General features: G+C 42.4%; 2 protein-coding genes across 5 annotated transcripts in view; both read right to left on the bottom strand.

Annotated features, from left to right (window-relative positions):
* Nucleotides 1-12,741: 12,741 nt before the first annotated feature.
* LOC131667479 (A disintegrin and metalloproteinase with thrombospondin motifs like) lies at nt 12,742-15,482 on the bottom strand. Its single transcript, XM_058940909.1, has 14 exons — nt 15,423-15,482; nt 15,286-15,346; nt 14,999-15,216; nt 14,843-14,935; nt 14,563-14,758; nt 14,369-14,486; nt 14,171-14,297; nt 13,930-14,108; nt 13,802-13,857; nt 13,568-13,694; nt 13,328-13,483; nt 13,131-13,257; nt 12,946-13,053; nt 12,742-12,866 (listed from the first exon to the last, which is right to left on the bottom strand). The coding sequence occupies exons 1-14, from the start codon at nt 15,480-15,482 to the stop codon at nt 12,756-12,758; spliced, it is 1,737 nt and encodes a 578-aa protein (XP_058796892.1). The 3' UTR covers nt 12,742-12,755.
* A 946-nt stretch (nt 15,483-16,428) lies between these two features.
* LOC131667488 (A disintegrin and metalloproteinase with thrombospondin motifs like) overlaps nt 16,429-19,961 on the bottom strand; it is a 71,527-nt gene continuing 67,994 nt past the window's right edge. For 3 of the 4 annotated variants that reach the window (XM_058940925.1, XM_058940922.1, XM_058940923.1), the window contains 5 exons: nt 19,740-19,866; nt 19,554-19,658; nt 19,319-19,476; nt 18,697-19,130; nt 16,429-17,562 (listed from right to left, as the gene is read on the bottom strand). In XM_058940925.1, the coding sequence (XP_058796908.1) occupies nt 17,429-17,562; nt 18,697-19,130; nt 19,319-19,476; nt 19,554-19,658; nt 19,740-19,866 (958 nt within the window). In that variant the 3' untranslated portion in view covers nt 16,429-17,428. The remainder of the gene's footprint in view (nt 17,563-18,696; nt 19,131-19,318; nt 19,477-19,553; nt 19,659-19,739; nt 19,867-19,961) is intronic. The other variant, XM_058940924.1, reaches the window with a different exon arrangement.

The raw sequence follows: 19,961 nt of genomic DNA, 5'->3' as shown, positions 1-19,961 counted from the left end.
CCTCGCCGCGTGCCCGTGCCTGTTACCAACATTATTGCTATTTTGATGCTTGTCAAGAGCATATAAAACTCCGGTGCAGCTCCGCATTTCAATACTGCAGTCCCGGTTAATTATCGCAGATCTTCGTTATTGTGCACTTCATGCGCCATTTCATTTGCATTAATGACTTTGCATTCGCTCACCTTTACGACTTGATTATGCTCTATTCCGATGAACAAAATCAACCTCTCTATAACTAGCCCGACATTACCAAGGGGTGATCGATATCGTCGGTCTCGGACAATCTAAAATATTGTTTTGAAACCTCTTAACGTCACTGATAGTGATAGGAAGTTGCGCTCCGAGAAATCGCTTAAAAAGTGCAAATGTTCCATGGAATGCATACTGCGTCGTAATAATTTGTGACAGAGCAGGGCGATATTCGGTCTAGGTGTACGTGGCATTTGTTGCGAGTGCGAGAGTGAGAATTAAAGTCGTTAAAGTCCTTAAAAATATCCGGCAAATCCTCTTAGCCGTGTGCTTTTGCGGCTTTTATTAAAGCTGCGAAGCCGAGCGAGCAGCAGAAGCGACGACAGCGACGCGCGCGAAGAGAGATGTGAGTGTAAAAAGCTAATGGTCAGCCGTACAGGCGGACGTCGTATAGCGCGCGTAAGAAGACGAAAGAGCAGGAGCCGTGTAAGGGCAGGGAGGAGGGGTCCGAAAGGAGCGCCAGTATACTGCGAACTCGCGCGACGTGTTACTTCGCCCTGGCAAAGGATAATACTTGGCTGTATCCCTTCCTCTTTTTCGTTTTCTCTTTATACTCGACCAACCTCTTATTTTTGTCTTGCTCGTTCTTCGCATTCGTTTCGGCTATTTTTATTTCTTCCGACCTCCAGTTTGAGCTTCCAGTGCTCGAGATCGATAGTACAGCAGCCTCGTATCCTGCATCCCTGTAGGTGTGTTCATCGCAACGTGGCACAAGCCAACTAATAACTACCGAGTGATTTAGCAAATCTGCTGCGTTATGCCAAAAAACCAGCTGCAATTAAGAGGTAGGACGCTCGGTGATTTTATCCGTCAAGTCAAAAGATTACCGCTGCAGTTTGTTCTATATAATGAACGGAAAGTTGCTCGCCTCCTGAGAGAAGATGCTCGTTTGAGGTTGCACGTATTTGCGCTGAGGTAGCTAGATGCGTGGCGGAAATTCAATTTTTCGCGCTCGACACAATAAGGGTAGAGCGGGGAGCAGACGACCGGGATACCGGGAACAGGAAAAAAGAGCAGACGAGCAGGGTCTGATATAAAAATACTGTGCGTAGACCTATATGTGCGAATGCGCGGCGCGAGGCTAGAGGCGAGAGAGGGCTGTATAAAAGTGACAGCGAGTATAGGTAAGATTTCCCCTATCGCACTTGCGCGCTCGCGCAAAGGAAGAAACAGAAAGACTCCATAAGGTTAGCTTATGTTCTTCCGTGCTATTACAGAGCCAGCCCGCGTAGAAATAAAGCCGCACTCTCTCTCTCTCTCGCAAGGTCCGCCATACTAACGTGCACCTTATACTTCCCTCCACCCTTATTTTCTCTTATATGCTCGTTTTGCTGCTTTTCTCTTCCTTCTCCATCTCCTCATCTCTCTTATTTATTTTCTTTATTTTCTTCCACAGGTTTTAGCATTCTTTACCAGAACTCACTTCCACTTCCACTCACTTTTGTTGCGATCTCTCATTTTCTCTATCTCTCGGCAAGACTATACGTAGCACAATGCACTTCGTTGTGACCGAAATCGAACGAGGAAGGAAGTAGTCGGATAAGTTTTGTTCGTGCATCCCGTTTCCAATGTATCCAGGTAAAAGCAGCACGAGGATGTTTTTCCAAGTGTCTTGAAAACCAAATACGACATCATGCAAATGTTGTTTCGCTTTATCGTTAATGTTCAGCGCTCCGTTTGCCGGAGGTATTTATATTTGCTGAAACAAGCGTAGAAAATGTCCATGTCATTGAGGAATTGTTCTAGAGGCAGCGTAATAATAAAACTCTAAGTGTCCCGAGATGATGAGCAGTATATTCAACAACTCGTGCAAAATGACGAGGAATGGTATACTAAGGACGGAACAAAAATGTCTTTATAGGGACTTCATAACTGAAATTGAGTATAAAAACTATTTTAGATAAAAGAAATTGAATAAGAAAAGTGAGCGAAAAGAGGAAAATAAATAAGTTGTGGATTTGTGAAAAATTGAGAGAAAATCGCGCAGAAGAATAAATATTTGAAGGAGCGAGCAGTAAGAGAGCTGTCGGTCCACTCGAATCATGATCTCCGCGCAAACATAGCGTTGGAAAGAAAAGCAACGGACACACTGGCGGATGGCCGGCTGTTCGTAGATAAAGTCAAAATCGTCGGGGAGTACGCGTGTAAGGGCTGGTCCGAAGGATAATCCGTCAAATTATTGGCCATTCGCGAGTAGTAGAAGTAATGCTACGTATGACAAAGTAAGATCTGATAGGAAGGCTCGTGGAGAAGAGCGAGGCAGGATGCGCGTGAGCGGTGCTGAAGTTCCGCTGGAATACGATGATGCGCAAGGGACAGACGGCACAAGACGCGGACCGTTGGCATCTGGCTGGGCAGCCAAGCGCCCGAGCTATAACGTATCCGCGCGCGCTATTACGCTCGTTTGCTTTCTTTTTTGGCTTTATTTCACGCAGCGGATTCCTCGGCACTCGGCCCTCGGCTTTCTTACATGCGCTAGCCCAGATAAATCTCGATGGAGTCCGGGTTTCCCGTACTGAAAAGAGATTTAGGGACGCTATTAACTGCGTAGTATCTTTTTGCGACTCATAAAACGAAATGCACGCGCGTGCTCGAGATGTTTTTGCTTTGGCAGCGCGCACGTCGCCTTTTCGTAAAATAGCCAGCCATGCCCTCGCTGGTAATCACTGTAAATCTTGGGCAAATCGCGAAACTCGCGCGTTTCGCTTTGGGGCGGCGCTGTTCGCTTCGCGCTTCGGCGAGCTCGCGATCGGGGCGCGCAATCGGGGCGCGCGATCGGGGCGCGCGATCGGGGCTCGCGGCGGATCGACCGGCCGCCGCGCTAACTGAGAAAAAGCAAGCGGATCTGCCGAGGACGCGCGTCGATTCGCTCGGCGCAAGGTGTCGAATACGTAAACATCGCGCAGACGTTTATATAGGAATTCACGTCTCGTACATCGGCTCGCGCTGGCGCTCAGAGCGATGACTCGAACGTGCGCCCTGCAGCAGACGCGCGCATAATAGAAGCGCCCCGAGGGCTTCAAGAGAAATAAATAACGATCGTGCTCGAGCGCAAATGGATATTTGCTCGTTTGCCGCGCGTCGGCCGAATCGCGAGTGTCGCGGGAGTGTCGCGGGAGTGTCGCGGGAGTGTCGCGGGGGATGGCCCCGCTTGGCGCACCAGCTGCCCAGCCGCCCAGCCTGGCCGAGCTGCATTATCGAACGGGAGCGGCCCGCTGCAACTTTCATTCGCGCCTTTATTTCCGGCCCAGGCCCCGCGTCCATTCGCTATGCATTGGATTGGATCGAACGCGCGCGGCAGCCTCGTCGACCGCTCGCCGACCAGTTGCGCGTTACGAATTGCCGACCGGCACCCGACCGACAACTACGAACAGCGCGTTCTGCCCGTCGGACCCTGCTGGATAATCGACCATCGGGAGGATTGCCCGCGGAAAATTGTCCAGTCTAGCAAATATACGCGCGAGCCCGTAGGCAGCACGCGGATAATCAAGTCAGCAACGATGACAGTGCCGGCCGGGGCGCGGCTGCTATATTCATACCAAGGGCCAAAGAGCCATCGCGAGCATCTGCACACACGTGCCCGCGCATTTATGCCGGCTTATATATTGCCCGGGCGTCTCCAGCCAGGCTCTCCCCTTCGCCTTCCTCCGAGCTCATGTGCCACTTTAGTATACCAAGAGGTTCGGCGCCCCTCCTACGCAATAGTCCGCAAGCTCTAACTTACCTTCGCGAGCCTCGCCATTTTCTGGTCCTGCATTGTTCCAGCTGCGCACTGAATGTCATCGTGCAAAAAAGCAGCGTGTCAAGTGAATTGCAGCTGGACCTTTGAATAAATTGGCAAACCAACTGGAGGGCAATGTTATATGCTAATCCAGCGAGGCGCTGGTGCAGCGAAAAAGCTTTCGCAGATTGAATCGTATTAGCCGAGGACACGCGGAAGTTTGCGCGCGTACAGTCGCGAAAGAGAGCGAGTGGGAGGACGAGAGCAAGTGCCTCGTCGCGCTGAAGGGGAAATCACTCGAGGCCGCGGCTAAAACGCATCGGCGGAGCGAGGGCGCGACTGCGAGTCGCGCGGCTCATATTAAACAGCTTTCATCAGCAAAGTTGGAACAATTTGTCAGACTTAGGGCTGAAGTATGACTAATTAGTTATCTCACCTCGTCATTATACCCGGAGCGGCTTCCACGTTGCTCCTGCTCGCGACCACGATAGCTGGCGCGCACGACTGCCCCGAGAAACTTCTTGCTTTCGGGCTCTACAACTTGCGAAAGACGAGCTATCTTGCTCTCCCCGTCGACTTTATTCCGCTCGCCGTCGCAACTTTCCTCTAATACATCCATTTTCCAGCGTTGTATACATTGAAACCTGCTGCACTATTTCAATCGGTTGTCTTCTCGCTACCTTTCGGCACTCGCCGAGCGCACATCCGGGCTATCTGTCGCTGCGAGCGCTGACCAATCGAGAAGTAACGAGGCTGCGTGGCGTAAGAGAGCTGCTCCCGAGCAGCTCGTAAACGAGTCTAATCAAGAGTGTCAAGAGCTCGGCTAGTCCGAGTTTCGTGTGCACGGGACACGCGCGAGACGCATGGTTGAGGCTTCAGCTGTTTATCGCGTTTATGGGACGTAACGCATGCACCTCGTCGCGCACGCTCGTCCAAGCGCTCGGGGCTGAGCCTCGCCCCCGAACTCAGAGGAGAAGCGCGTCGCCCGCTGAGCCGCCAATACGAGCTTCGCCGCCACGTATCTGCCGTTCGTCTCTTTCGTTTGGCCGACGAAAATCACAAGCGTCGCGCGATTCTCTGCAGCTCTGCGAGGACTTGTAATTTAAAATTAGCCTCTGAAAAGGACATATAGATATTTTGCCTCGACGCTATCTTGCCTTCCCCGAAGGCATCGCGAAAGCATCGCGCAGCCGACTCCCTCGCTCGTTGGGGTCGCTGCGCGCGTCTGTGTGTGCGTAATTCAGCTCGGGAAAAAGACGGAGTGGCGGCACATCAAACGCGAAAACGTAAGAAGCTGCCCGCGGCTCCGTGCGAAAGCCTGGGAAGAGAGTTTCGCAGCGCGCGACGGTTCCGCGTCGAGCAGCCTGTGAGCGCAAACAACGATTTACGCGAAAGCTCCCTCTCTGCCCGGGATAGCGCGCCTAATCCGACGCGCGGAGGTCCCCGAGGAGGAGGGCCGAGAAGAGAACGAATATCATTTTTTACGCGGCCGCAGTGCCACGAGCTGGCCGTTCGTCGGACTGTGTCGCGCGCGCGCCCAAGCACGGCTGGCTGCTTTAATTGAAATCCCGGCTGTATTTGTTTACACTAGCTGCTCTCGGGACCTACATCCAGAGCCGGATATCGAAATCCGTTTCCCTTTAATCTTGTCTGCACGTTCTATCGATTCCACTCGTATTACTCTTTTTTATTTTGCATTTTTTCATTCTGGTCGATGGATTCCAATCGCATTTTCGGGCTTGTCCTCGGCAGATTGAACAACTGCCAATGGATCTTGCGTTCCGTTCGGCCGTTCCTCCACTTTAGGAACAACCAAATAAATAAAGGCGAAAAGGCAAAGGCAAAGCGGCCGGCGGAGACCACTGCGAACACGAAAAGCAGACGGACTTGACGGAGCGAGCGAGAGACTGTAGCTACTCGCAGCGCAAATATCCACGAATCTAGGCAAAGGCCGGCTGCGGGGATCTTTGTGTATTAGCATTAATGTTTACGCAGACACGCGTAGACAGAGGCGTGCGAGTCTCGGTACAGGCGCATTACTTTGGGCTCGGCAGGCACGAGCAAACTTAATGCTCTCTCGCGCGAGCTGTCCTTAAATAATCGTTCTGCCCCAAGCGCGCATAATTTATGTATAAGCTAAAGTGCTGCTCCACCTCTAAATTTGCCTTATTGTCGCCGGCACGGGCGCACGCAATTTTCCGGCTGGAAACTTCGCCTCGGTTAAGATTCGCGCTCGCGCTATCAGCTCTGAAGCCCGTACTAGCGTGTGTACTTTGTCGGAGTGCCAAGATAGAAAAGCACGCGTGTATAGTACACGCTAATACTGCGTTGCGCTACTGCCACGCCAATTCTCTAACCTTTACTTACCCTTCTATTCGCGCGCTGATTTTTCGTTGCACGCTCGAGCCCCAGCTCGAATAAAAAGACAGTTCCGGATATGCCGGCACCAGCAGAAATACTTATTACTGTGTCCGACCAATGGACAAACACGGAATGATGAACGAATCGAGATAGTGAAATAAAATGACAAGGCAGAACCCGACGAATTTTCATAAAAACTACTTTATTCGGACGATTTAAGCTAATTACAGCTAAATTATAGTCTTCTCAGCGACCTCATTACGAATAATCGACCATCGGACTATTTCTACGAAAATCTGGTATCGTGCAAACTATTATTGTCAGGGACTAACTCTTTTACTATTATTACATCGTTGTCGTTATTTTCTAAACATTGTACATGTGGATTAGTTAGCAGCTGCTAGTGCCACAGTCACGAAAGAGACGATGATCACAATCTGAAATTTTCTAATTTAACGATTACAATTTCAATGGTGCTCTGCTTTAATTAGATACTGCTCCTCTTCATCTTAATACAAAAATTTTATACAATAATTTTATATTGATTATAATAGTAAGACTAAGTTGCATTAATTTGTTCAAAATCATTTTTGTAGCATATTATAGTACATTGAGTTATAGCATATTAAGTTGGCTTGTCTGTTTTCCAAATTCAAATGAAATATGTCAAATAGGTAAGTGACTCGAAAAAGAATAATGAGTTAATTGCAAGAATTCATATTACAAGTCAATTTTGCTAAATATCACTTTAAGTAGTTATTTTAGAAAAGCCATCAATTTATTTATTATAAAACTTATGAAAGTAAAAATCATTATCAATCGCTTAAAAGTTGCATACTGTTTTCACGATAGTGAAGATTTCTTTAATTAGAGGAACTTCTTATCAGAGATGAAAATGATAACTGCATATTAGAAATTTTACTACGAAACTATTTTACAGTCAGCCTTCCTACTAGAGGAATAATTCCTTTCTGCTTTTAGAAAAGACATAAGTAAAGATTAAGTAATATCATTGCTTTTTGTTCATATTATATCAATCGCTTATATAGATTACACACTATGCTTGTGTTTCAGTAAAATCTCAGATCAATAACAATTGAATTTTTATCTTAAATAACAATGTAAATATATGAAAAATATTGTAGATATAATATTGCAACAACATTTGTAAAATTGATTATTCCAAAAACTCACTGTTCAATTATAAATATACAGGACAAATTTTCTCTGCTTCTAAATAAATATCAAAAAAAATTTCTGAAACTTAATTACTAAACAATAAGCATTTAAAGTAGTAGATTTGAGAAATCTGAATAATAAGTATTTAATCAGTACTAATTTTAATAAAAATAAATACTAGAGCTGGCGGAATGTTTGTCATTTAGATACTATCATTTGGAGTAATGACTTTCATTGTGGGCAAATTTGCATGCGGAAGGCGCGAACATTAGGCTGCGAGACAAATTGTTAGCATGCAGATTGCGCCTCTTAGGGTATTAATCACGAATAAAAATGTTTCTTCCGTGCAAGCGAGTGAGCAACACGCTCTCGTGCCCCTTCAATTTTCCGGCGGTGCACGGCAGCGCGGAAGAGAGGGGCAGCGTTGGTAATGTCACAAAAAAAAAAGAAAAAAAATTCGGACCACTGCACCACTGCTATGCATAACGCTCGCGCGCCCTGCCGAGTTTGTGAAAAACGGTTGACGCTTTGTCGCGCAAGTTTTGCTTTGCAGTGCAGTGCATTTACCGTCACGCACACTTTCACAAAATTGACCGATGTTTACGGTATTTTTGGCGTGAATCAAAGAAGAGTTCATCTAGAAAACTCGTTTGTTCCGCACAGACATAGAAAAAAGTTGATAGATAAAACAAGCAAAATAATATTATACTGCGTATCGTCTAGTTCAGTAGTAAGATTTTTTGGTCTAACTTTCAGACACAGTATAAAGATTGAGAAGAGCAGGGTCGTACATTACTCGCTCATAAAACCAACGGGAAGACGAAGTACTGCTGGAAGAGGAAGGGCTGTAGCAAGCAAAATATATATATATATATATATATATATATCTTAGGTTGAATAGTGGACTAAATCTGTGTGTCCTTTTATTGGCTTGTTCAAAGTCCGTATTACGTGTCGACATCCGTATGTACACACGTACACATTCAAAGCCGTGGCGGCAAAGAAAAAGAAAAAAAAGCAGGGCTAGGAGGGTCGAATCCCGGTCACATTCGTTACACGCTCACGACAAAGTGAGAGAGAAAGAGATTACTTTTGTTCGATCGACGTCGAATCATCGATTCCGTCGGAACAATTAACATCTAGTGATTGCGAGCTAATAGTGATGGGTCGTTAGATTCTGGCTGAGCCGGCACTACGTTCCTTCCTTGTCTCCACCTTTTCTCGAGTTATTCTTTTCGTTTTCTTTCGTTGCCGCTGTCTTTGTCATTCTGCGTTTACTCCTGGCGCTCGCCACGTCGCCCGCTACGTGAGCAATTATGCCTCGACGACGACGCGAAGCATCTGGCAAGAGAGCGAGAAAGCGCGCGCACAATAGGAACGAGGTAAGAAGATGAAAAAAAAAAAGAAAAGAAAAGGACGAGTAGGCTACAGACGATGAAGTTACCGTCGTGTCTGCAGTAATTTCCTCTTGATATAAATTAGATGCTTTACGTGCTTCAATATCAGCTGCTCGAGAAAAAATGAGTTTTCGCTCTTTACTCGTAAGAGCGAGCTCGAATTGAAAGAAGAAGAGAGAGGGGGGGGGAGCCGGAGGACAATTTTTCTTTCAGGCACTTTATTGTCACGCAGGCTGATTTGCGCCTCTACTTCGTTTAGTGCTATTTGATTAAATGACGACAATGCTTATCACGTCTGACGATAAAAGAACAAAATACGCATATATTGTACGCCTCAATATTCTTAGTATCGCTAACGTAAGAGGATGACTAGATTTCTATTCAACGAAACTGACTCACAATCGGAATTCCTTGATAGCGCTTCATGAATAGGTATGAACGCCAAATTAACATTTCACGAAAGACTTTAGTCCTCGTAGTCCAAAGAAAGCAGTTGCGTAATCGCGCATCTTTCGGAAGCGTGATGGAAAAAAGACTTCGATCGGGTTCAGGCATACAACTATAAATTGAGGGAGCGAGCAAAAAGTGTTGACGGCGCGCTCTCGAGAGACAGAACTAGGAGAATATTTCTAACGAAGCACGCGCGTCCTCGACGAGTGCAATATGGGTGGGAGTAATAATGTCGAGCAGGTGTAAGCGTTTTTGCTTGACTAGCGAAACAATTGTTGCTCTGTCTTGCTTGATCGCTTGCTGCTTCCTGTACCTCTCTCTCTCTATCTCTCTCTCTCTCTCTCTCTCTCTCTCTCTCTCTCTCTCTTTATCGGGCTGCAATATTTTCCGAGCTCTGCCTAGCGACACGCCCCTCTGCAGCCAACTACTCACACTCTCCGTCAGTTTTAATATCGTTTTCTTTTTTTTCTCATTCGCCACGCTGTCCTCGACGATACTTGCTGTTGGCGTCCCCGACAACAGTTTTAACTCCCTGGCCGAGCTGTAAATCACACTGGGTCGGTGGCCGCGCGCTGTATAACGCGCAGTCCAGGGCTTCCCTCAGCTCCAAAGGTTTGCTTCACGCGCGACTACTTACCGACCATCCCGTGCGATACGCGCTCGACATATATCAATTATTTCGTTCGGCTCGGCCGGCACAACGATCACGTAATTTAGCCGCTGGACTGCGCGGTATGTTCCGCTTTTATTGTCAATTATTCGATTTTGAAATTCTGTTGACAATCTTCGATCATTTCCAAGCTGTGTAGTCAGTATACGTACATCCCATTGAATATATTTTATCGATGAATCCATTGTCAGTCCGTACAATAACGTACGAATATAAAAAAGGATGTAAAGAGTAAATACTTATTAATACATTCTTACGTAATACGTAATACGTAAAAAATGAAGAAGAAAAGCATAAATTATGCAGAACGGTAACGCAGCAATCTGTTTCATTAAAAAGTTTCCGTATTAATCCAGCAGAGGGCAACACCTTCCATACCTATTACTGCATGCAAGTTTCATATTTTGTATACGTTTGAATCAAGAATTCGAACAGAAGTTTACCAACACCGATAGATCTCATGAGTTTATTGGATTATTGCATATCATGTAGTTTTCGAGAGATCAGTTTCAAAAAGTGCAATGTTCCATTGCTTTAATTATATTGATATACACTGAGAATATATTACAATCATTAGAGCTAAGTTGTGGTAATAATGATTGTCTTGAACAACAAATTACGAGCAGATCATAAGACTACAGCGACGTCAATTAAAGGATTTAGGCAAGCAGTACTTAAACTTGTTATCCGTAAACAGTAGACACCAAGCAATTTACATCTGTTAGTAGGTAGGCAAATGCAGAATAAAGACTTTGGGTGATAGTCGCAAGTAGAGAGAGAGAGAGAGAGAGAATGAAACGTATATAGTCAAGCATTGCGTTGGTACTGGCCTCAGGGTGATAACTCTTGATTTACACTGTTTTGCCGTTATTCTCTTCCTCTCTCATTTTCTCACCTACAGCGTTGAGCTCATGGAGAAAAGAAAAAGAAGAGCAGAACGGCTTGAACTCCAATTAAGTTTTAATGGGGTAGATAGGGAAACGTATGCCTCCCTCGCTCCTTCTCTTGCTCGTTCCTACTCCTATATCTGTCTCGAACGTTAGCGCTCGAAAAGGCTTGTTTTTTAATTTTTACGGATCTCTATAATGCAACTTTGGCGAACGACGAAAATATTAATGGTCGTTTCAACATTTCACCAAGTCAATCACAGTAATAGTTTATTAGCACAGCTCGGGCAGTCAGCTAGCCGCGTGTATTCCTTTAAGATTGGACGTCGAGAATTCTTAACGTGACGTTGCGCATTAGACGGTCATTCCTGGAATATTCAATGTTTTCCCCGTTTGTCGTTAGTCGCGTTGGTTGCTCTATCGGAATAGAAAAGCGATTCGAAAAAAATTGGCATGACCCACAGAATTCTATACGACTGTGGCAGCTATAGACACTCCGCGATTCCATCAGCGACACATCGTCTTTGCCAATTTTCATAAAGCTTTACGGAACATCGTCAAGTTTATCGTAAAAAAGCATCATGAATTCCGATAAAAAGTATTTGGAAATCTCGCGACGTCGTAGGGCTTTGAAAGCTCGCAAAAAGACGAATAGGAGGGGGAGAAGGTACGAGGCGGGAGGTCGCAAGACAGCCAGATAGAACATGCCGTGGCTCGAGCTCGTTCGTATTCGTCGTGGCGCGTCTCGCACATACACGCGAATATTATCCATTTTCCTTCATCTCTCGCCCCTCCCCCCCCCTCTCTCTTTCTCTCTCTCTTCATGCGCGGGGCGGACTTGGTCGGCTTACGTGTACACGTGGGCCAGCAGCGGCAGCCGCCGAGTTGAATATAAAAAGGCAGAGCGCGCTGGCAGCCAGATGTCACCTCACAACACGACGTGGACTCATTTTCCGCGAGACTTTCCCTCGGTCGTGCTTCCTTCCTTCCTTCCTTCCTTCCTCCCTTACTTCTTGCCTTCTTCCTTTACTCCCCGACAACACGACCTCCTTACTTCTCCTCACCCTCGGCAGCTCGCTCTGGCCTTTAATAATTCGGCAGACTGCGCTTGCTCCACTCTCTCTCTCTCTCTCTCTCTCTCTCTCTCGCTACACCTTGTTTCTTTCATTTCCTACCTCGCATATTCCGTTTAACCCTCGCTCGTAGGATACTCACCATCTCGCTCGCCTTACTTGAGCTGCTCGCTATATTTCGTTTCTTATACTAGCTCCCACTTATTACTCTTATAACTACTTATTATTTTTAATAATCAATTGTCTGTCGTATTCACTACTAAAAGATATACTGTCTCCTTTTTGGACGAAAGATATGCGAAGTTGCACCTATCTAAGCAACAAATATTTTATCTTCTCACGTCATCCACGAAAATTCTTATAATTTAAGAATAAAAGAAAAGTTTTTATTATATCTGCCTTTATTGACTAGTTGATTTTTTTGTAACGCCATGATAAAAAAATATTCAATGATATTTTCAACGATAAAAAAGTAACGTAATGCGGCCAGCGCAAGAGTAAGTTTAAGAGAATTTTCTAAATTGGTACCTACAAGTTATTCCATTATAAAAAGTATATTTGAGCCACTGTTTGATTGACATTCGCAACTAGATTTCATTTGAATTTGACAAATTCAATCAGTTACTTGCACTTATATTTGCTTACGGTGAGTAACGTTCAACGTAAGATCGCAAAAGTTATAGAAGAATAAAATAGATTTTTCTCTGTTTTGTTCATTATATTACTTATAATATTACGAAGTCATTGAACTCAATATCAAGTCTTCATTTATTCGTATATAACTTCAATATCTCCGTAATCTATTAAGTCACTTGTATCCGACGGTTCCAATAGAACTTGTGTTGTATTCTTTGCGATACATTTCCCATTGATACAATACTGTCAAGTAAGAATATCCTCATAATTATTGGTAATTTGTTACTGCGGTTAACACTAATATTGTTGATTAATTAATTACGTGATGATGGCCGCAATCGGAACCTTCAGCAGCAGGTACTTTTGAAAAACATTTGCCATTAGACCCAGGAATAAAACAATCCAAGTGTATGCAAGCACTTTCGTCTTTCTATAAATGAATGGTAATATTATTCCCCTGTCCTTTAATGCCTCCGCTTACATGGTTGGAAAAAAATGATGCCTTACGTTGCAAGCTCTAGTTCCTGTTATTCTATCGCATTGCTCATCGAGAGAATAGATTCTGCCGGGTAAAACGCGACGAACTGGTCTACTGTATTTTGGTTCATCGAATAAACAGTTGGACCGTGGATGACTGCAATACAGTAAATTAAGAATGATAAAAATAATATCAAGGATATAATTGAATAAGATAGATTAGCTACTGGAAAAAGATGTCAAAGTCCTTCATGCTGCACGAAGACCATCGGAAGACATTTTTGGTTAGCGTGAGTTGTCCGGCCATAATGTATCCATCACTTAGCGGGCATTTTGGATTTTCTAGGTCATCCACTTCGGACCCATCGTGGTGAGATCCTAGCCTGGGCAGTTTGTAGGGTCATTGAAGTTCAACGCAGAAAATATAAAAGCCCTTCAGCTAAAAACGTTGATTAATTTACACTTACAAGTGGCCGATTTCATGAGCTGCTGGTACTATACCGATGTAGCCACCATTATCTTCAATCAGTCCAACAGCTTTTACTACCTGTGCTAATGGACTTACCGTGCATGCACCATTACGAAAAGCGTAACCTTCAAAAATACGTATTTTTTAAATATATTTACGCGTGTTAAGAACATCTTAATAATCTTAATAACGATGCATTAAATTCTTGTAAATAGACTTTTTAATCAATTACCTAAAGTGGTGCAGTCAAAATCTGTATCTTTATTCTCGTAATTGCACAAGTTTAATCTATAATGACATGCATAAAGAATTGTAATAAAATTGTATGAACAAAATTTTAATAAATAATAAAAAACATACTGCGTCATTGTTATTGCAATATCGAAATCTCTTTCGATAACAAATCTTCTCAATTTTGGATTGATAAATTCTGAGTAAAAGTAACGTCCCATTCGATCCAAAGCGCTATCAGCATCAACGATGGGACCATAAAACGGTCGCGTACGTTGATTCTTTAAGAAGGGCAATCCATTAGGTTCCTTCAAAGTAAAGAATAAATAAGGCCATGATTTTGATTGTTGCAGGCATTGCGTTAACCTACCGTCGCAATAATAATTCCAGCAATATTCAAGCGAATCTTAGGATTAACAAACACACGGTATCTCAAATCAACAGCATTCCAGAATGATACAATATATCTTCTAACTTCAGAGATTGTTTGAAGAGATCTATCGAGAAGTATTAACAATTGAGATTTATGCCCATACCTAAGTAATAATTAATCGTAGTATTAACTCACTGAAAATGGCTGTAATCAATAATAACTAGAATTTGCGGATATACAGTCTTTGGAGGTTGAATATATATTGAACGCTTTTGTCTGAAGAATGCTTCTTCAAAAATGTCTGATCCAATTTCTATAAAGAATTACTACAATCAACACTTGTCTACATTAAACGTTGACCTCAACTGTTAACACGAGAAATAACTTACTTTCTCGTATTCCATCACGATTTAATTGCTTGTTCTTGTATAATATGTGATCGTAAGTCTTTCTGAGATTAGGATGAGTAACCGTGCGATTTGAAAAAGCAAAATAATCATCGGAAACACTGCGCTTTTCTCTTGATAATGCCTGAAATCTCTTCGGAAGAGCGCGAATAACAAGATCGTCACCGATCGTACCTTCCTGCAATTACATTTTGTCATTACTATGATAATTTTTCATACAATTGAATTGCAGAGTGAACGTTGTGATCGAATAGTGACTCACATAGAGTACTTGACCATGCTCATCAGTCCTACTATACAAAGCAGCCAAGTTGTACGGATCTTGGTAAAAATGACCGCCTGCCCCTTTCATAGCCTAAAAACAGCTATGGTTATAACAACTCGTCACTAATTAAGCTGTAAAGTATCAAAATATTACATTTGATATTCGAGTGTACTTTATCCCTGAAGGGGATGAAAGATCTCCTTGTGCTTTCCATATTGGGGTATGTTTTCCAGCTAAGAAACCCTCTGTAGGTTCCAAATATAACTTGATATCACGAGTGGAGCTTTTCAAATGCAATATCTTATGAATTGAATTTATTTGACTTTTTTCGTGAATTGCATAAGCAACTTGAGCTACTTCGTACTGAGGCACTATAAAATATAATACAATTTTTAGCCAAATATATTCTGCCGGTTCGCAAAAACACAATTATAACTTACCGTTGTCATGTTCAGATTGAAATACACGGCGTACTTCATCAGGTGTCATCAATTTATGAACCTAATCAACGTTACATTTAAAAACGATAAACAAATACGAAATTCGTTTATTTATGATGTATGGATAGGATATTTACCTCGAATCCATGACTAGAAGCAACGACTAGAGTGGATAAGTATATAAAACAATGTAACATTTTTTCTATAAAAATTCACTTAACAATTTAATCGATGGATGTTACCAATTAACACAGAGCTCAAACACTGTTTTTCTTTGAGAAGAATTTTATTAGTCGTGCACTTTTCTATTAAAGCTAAAATGGAATATGCTGCATGTCGCGTCTGAAAGACGACGTAAAATGCGGAAAGAGTTACTCAACACATGATTATAAGCTACGCATACAGATATTTTTATTAGCGAACATCTGATCAAACACCTGTGCTATCATTAAACTTGAAGGTAAATCTTTTCGTTATAGTGTCGATTATTAGGTGTTAATTTCTTATTTTTTCGTCGTCTAAAATCCGGTTTACTGAAATTAATTTTGTTCAATGTACACATATAAGGTATCTGTAATATTCTAAAGTTTTAGTCACATTGACATTTTTAATATAAATTAAATATATCAAACTATTACGTAAGAATATCAGTTCGAGTCCATTATGTTTTTCACTACATGAATATACTAACGTAAGTTATCTGTCATTTATTCATACATATACCATATTGGAATCTAAAGTTGGAATTCCATTAGCAGAGGAATAATGACACTTAATAGATTTATTTATAATGAGACAAAGGATAATGTTAAATAATTAAGTATCATATATTTAGTTCGGAAGATGTGCACATTTTTAGTAATAACTAACATAATAACTCTTGTAATGATATTCTGATTATAACATTTGTTTGTCTTAGCTCGAAGGATGAATATCGAATGATAATGTTTGATGACATATATCTAGCAAAAAAAAATGTCTTATTTTTAATAAATAAAGCACTGTCTTGAACTATTTTTTATTTTATAAAAAATTTTATTTCCAGACTGACCAATACTCGATACAAGTAACATGAGCTGAAAGGATAAGTTATGAGGAAGGAAACACAAAGAAAATCAATACACATGGTACATTTAACACTACTATTTATTTCTTATTCTACAAAGATTTTGCTTACAAAGTTTTCGCCGATAATTTGAGTTGGTTCGCTGGTAACAAATGACTTAAAAATGCCGGAATACACACCGCGACGTCGTTATTGCACGAATATTCGACGCCGAAAACGTACTTTATAGTATAAAAAAGAAAACAAAATAAAATAAGTTGTAAATACGCTCTAGTGCGTCGAGTCGAATCTCTCGACAATATCGCTCATAAATACATACTCAGACGTAAAAAAGGGGACACAGAGGTGGAAAAATTGAGAATGAAAGGGGTGGGAGGCGACGGGGAGGGGTCATTCCTTACTTCCTCCTTCGTGCGAAAAAGGGGTGCGTTTAAACTGTTGCGAATTCGTCCCAAAAGCGAATGAACGATCTCGCGCGCGCGCGTATCTCTCCTTGCTGTCTTGGTCCCTCGAAAAATATCACGGATCGACGCGTTGCATTAACGCGACGTGGAGCAGAAAGGACAGACGTAGGAAGGAGGGCGAAATGATAATGCGATTATAGGCGAAGAAAAAGAGTAAGCAGGGAGGAAGCGAGGAAGGAAGAAAGGAATGGTACGGAAGGGAATGGAGCATTAGGGAAAAAGGAGAAAACTGCGCGTGTCTCTTCCGACTCCCGTCGACCTGTGCCTTTCCATTGGCGCTCACTTTTCTTGCGTTGTCCTCTTTTTGACATACATCCCGCTATATCTGCTTTAGTCTGGCGATCGAGAAAGGAATGAACTTATCGTGTTTTTAGTAAGCATGTGACATGCATATGACGAAATGAATCGCATAATATGAGTAGTCGTTGCGCTTCTCCCATGACGAGACTGACAGACAGACAGACAGACAGACAGACAGACAGAGAGCGAGCGAGAGCGAGAGCGAGAGAGCATCGTGTGCACGCCTTTATTGACTCTGTCGTTCTTTGCCTCCTTTCCTCTCGATTGCCTTGAACTTGATCCATCGCTTCAGCGCTATTTTCCCTGCCACTTCTCAGCAAATCGTCTTGAGGGACGCGCAACAGCGACTTTTCACTGATTGCAGATGGCACAGCCATGTCCTCAGCCTCTCGATCAGCTCCGCGCAATCCGTCCCCGTGTCCTGGCATTCACCGTCCTCTGTTTCTGCTTGCAAAACAATACCTTCCGTTAACACTCCCGCTTATTCATTCCCGGCATTCCATTCAAATTGCATTTTTCGGCTTTTAATGCCCATTGCATAGAAATAAAGAGTATGATTACAGTAACTGCCACCGAAGAGATCTCGTTCTTACCATTCTTGAAAGAAGATTCATTTCATTTCAACAAATCTACATGTCAATATTTTTTTACTTTCATAGTTGCAATTAAACCAAAGTTTTGTACTAATCCGTAATGAAATTACTTTATATTTATAATAATGTACCAGTAGATCAAATATACAAGAGAAGAGTGTTGTTGATATAATCGCGTTAGTGACACGTTGATTAATTTAGTGAGCGTAAAAAACCGGTATGCATGCTATAAGAAACAGTTATCGTAGAGATGTAGTTCTTTGGAAACTTGTATCAAAGATAAGAAATCCATAAAATTAATAATCCTGATAAGAAATGTTTTCACAAGACGTCATTAGAATGCGTAACGTATGCCAGAATCTTCAATCAATTGGCGTATATCAGTCTTGTATGAATTTATATCTTTTGTATTAATTTCACACTGAAACGAAAGCCAAGGAAGTCAACTAAATAACAAAGAACAAGAAAGCAGGTGGATTTTGCATCGTGTGGTCGAAAAAAGTAATAACAATAGTGGCATTGAGGATTCATTGATGAAGAAAATAATTCGTGTGAAGCCAATTTATTTTCACAGTATTGAAAGGAATGTTAACTAAATTATGAATTTATGTCGAAAGAATATTAAATGTAATAAATTGACGAGTGAAGTAAGAACAGAAATGACAGGATTCAATCGAGCAAAAGTTTGACAATGAATGAAAGACGCATCGACGAAAAAGACAAATATTTACAAAACAAGCAAATGATTGAAGAAATATAATAAATATTTTCAGTTTAGAAATAAAATAGAATTGCTGTAGAAAATTTTCAAGTGGATACCCAAAGAACATAGAATGACCAAGAAATACATTGAGAATAGAACGATCAGTGTTGAAAAAGGAATCCATTATGAGAGCTCCAGAGAAGAAAGTTGCATAGCTCAAGAGAATTTTGAAAAGTAATGTTGGCCAGATATAGAATAAAACCTCTCGTTAAGCTCCATCCTTACCGTGACCGTAATTTTGCGGAGCATAGTGGGTGACGGTGGTGCTCGTCTGCGCGAGCGATGTCGACTTGACGGTACTCTTAGTATATCTGTAGGGTGTGGCTTTCAAATAGTCAACGTCGTTAGGGTAGTCGCTGCCTTTTGAATAATAAGTATTCGAATAGTCATAGGGATTTGTCTTCTTGCTCGTGGCAGTGGTGTACACGTAATTGTTGTTAACGTCCTTGTTATAGTCGGAGCTGTACTTTTTGTTGTAATCGTCGTTTATAAAATTACTTATTGTCGAGTAAATGTAACGTGTGTATGGCGTTGATGTTGGATACAGTGAAGTCAGGGGACTGGCTGTCGTGGTCATCGTAGTCGTACTCGTCGATGTCGTATAAGGCGTCGTGTACTTGTACTGATATGTGCTTCGAGTTGTTACTTCCCATGGAGACCTGCATAGCATATTTTATTAATTCAGCGAGGCTTTTCTCTGCTTTCTTGCTAATAAATGTTTGCGTGATGCTAAGTCAACGACAAAACGACTTGTGTTCTCGTATTTATAATAATCCAATCGTCAATAATATTCTACTTTTTTTAAAAACTATTTGAATTTCTTCTTAATGCATCACTTAAAATTTACCTGTACTCTGTGGTACTTGTATTGTATCGATTGTACAATGGTCGACTTTGCGTGGCAGCATTGTAGATGTTGTCATGTCGCACGTACGTTGGTATGTTTTGCGTATAATCAGGTATAATATTCTCGTGCTCGGCAACGCATTTTCCATTTAGACAATACTAAACAAGCAGTAAATTAATCGTCATGCGTTTCCTTTGAACTAAAACGTTTTTAGATATCAATCGATTAAACTCACTTGACCATCTCCACATGGAGAACCTTCGGCTGCTGGTCGATATGCAACGCAGTAGCCCGAGCCGGCATCAAAGCAGAAAAGTTGAGCGCAGACACGATCGTCTTTCTGTTAATTTCAACGATAAAAGTAGCATACAAATTGGGTTCTTTTGTTTCGCGCGGAAGAAAGTTAACTTAAAGTTCTTACAAAGCAAGCGCTTGTTCCACGGTCCTTTCGACATTGTGCATCGAGTGACAACAGTTTTCCTGGCAGTACTCTTGGCAGCGCTTCATCCTCGTGAGGGGCATTGTAAAGACACGTTGCTGTGTCTCCGCTGAAAATCACATTCGTAAATCATTCGATCGCATTCTCCAAACATACGCGCCAGTTGCTTCTTCTACGCGATGTTTAAGTAGTTAAAAAGACTTG

Source organism: Phymastichus coffea, unplaced genomic scaffold, assembly GCF_024137745.1.
Source record: "Phymastichus coffea isolate CEN01 unplaced genomic scaffold, Cenicafe_Pcof_1.1 PCOF00066, whole genome shotgun sequence".
Taxonomy (NCBI): Eukaryota; Metazoa; Arthropoda; class Insecta; order Hymenoptera; family Eulophidae; genus Phymastichus; species Phymastichus coffea.
This window is presented reverse-complemented; position numbering and strand designations above follow the sequence as displayed.

Bases quoted from the DNA above. Each gene is read 5' to 3' on its own strand.
- LOC131667479 (XM_058940909.1), bottom strand. From the start codon at position 15,482: ATGTTACATTGTTTTATATACTTATCCACTCTAGTCGTTGCTTCTAGT. The intron at 15,217-15,285 runs GTAAGTTATAAT...TATATTTTATAG, and splicing joins TCAATCTGAACATGACAACG to TGCCTCAGTACGAAGTAGCT. The intron at 14,759-14,842 runs GTGAGTCACTAT...ATGTAATTGCAG, and splicing joins AGCATGGTCAAGTACTCTAT to GAAGGTACGATCGGTGACGA.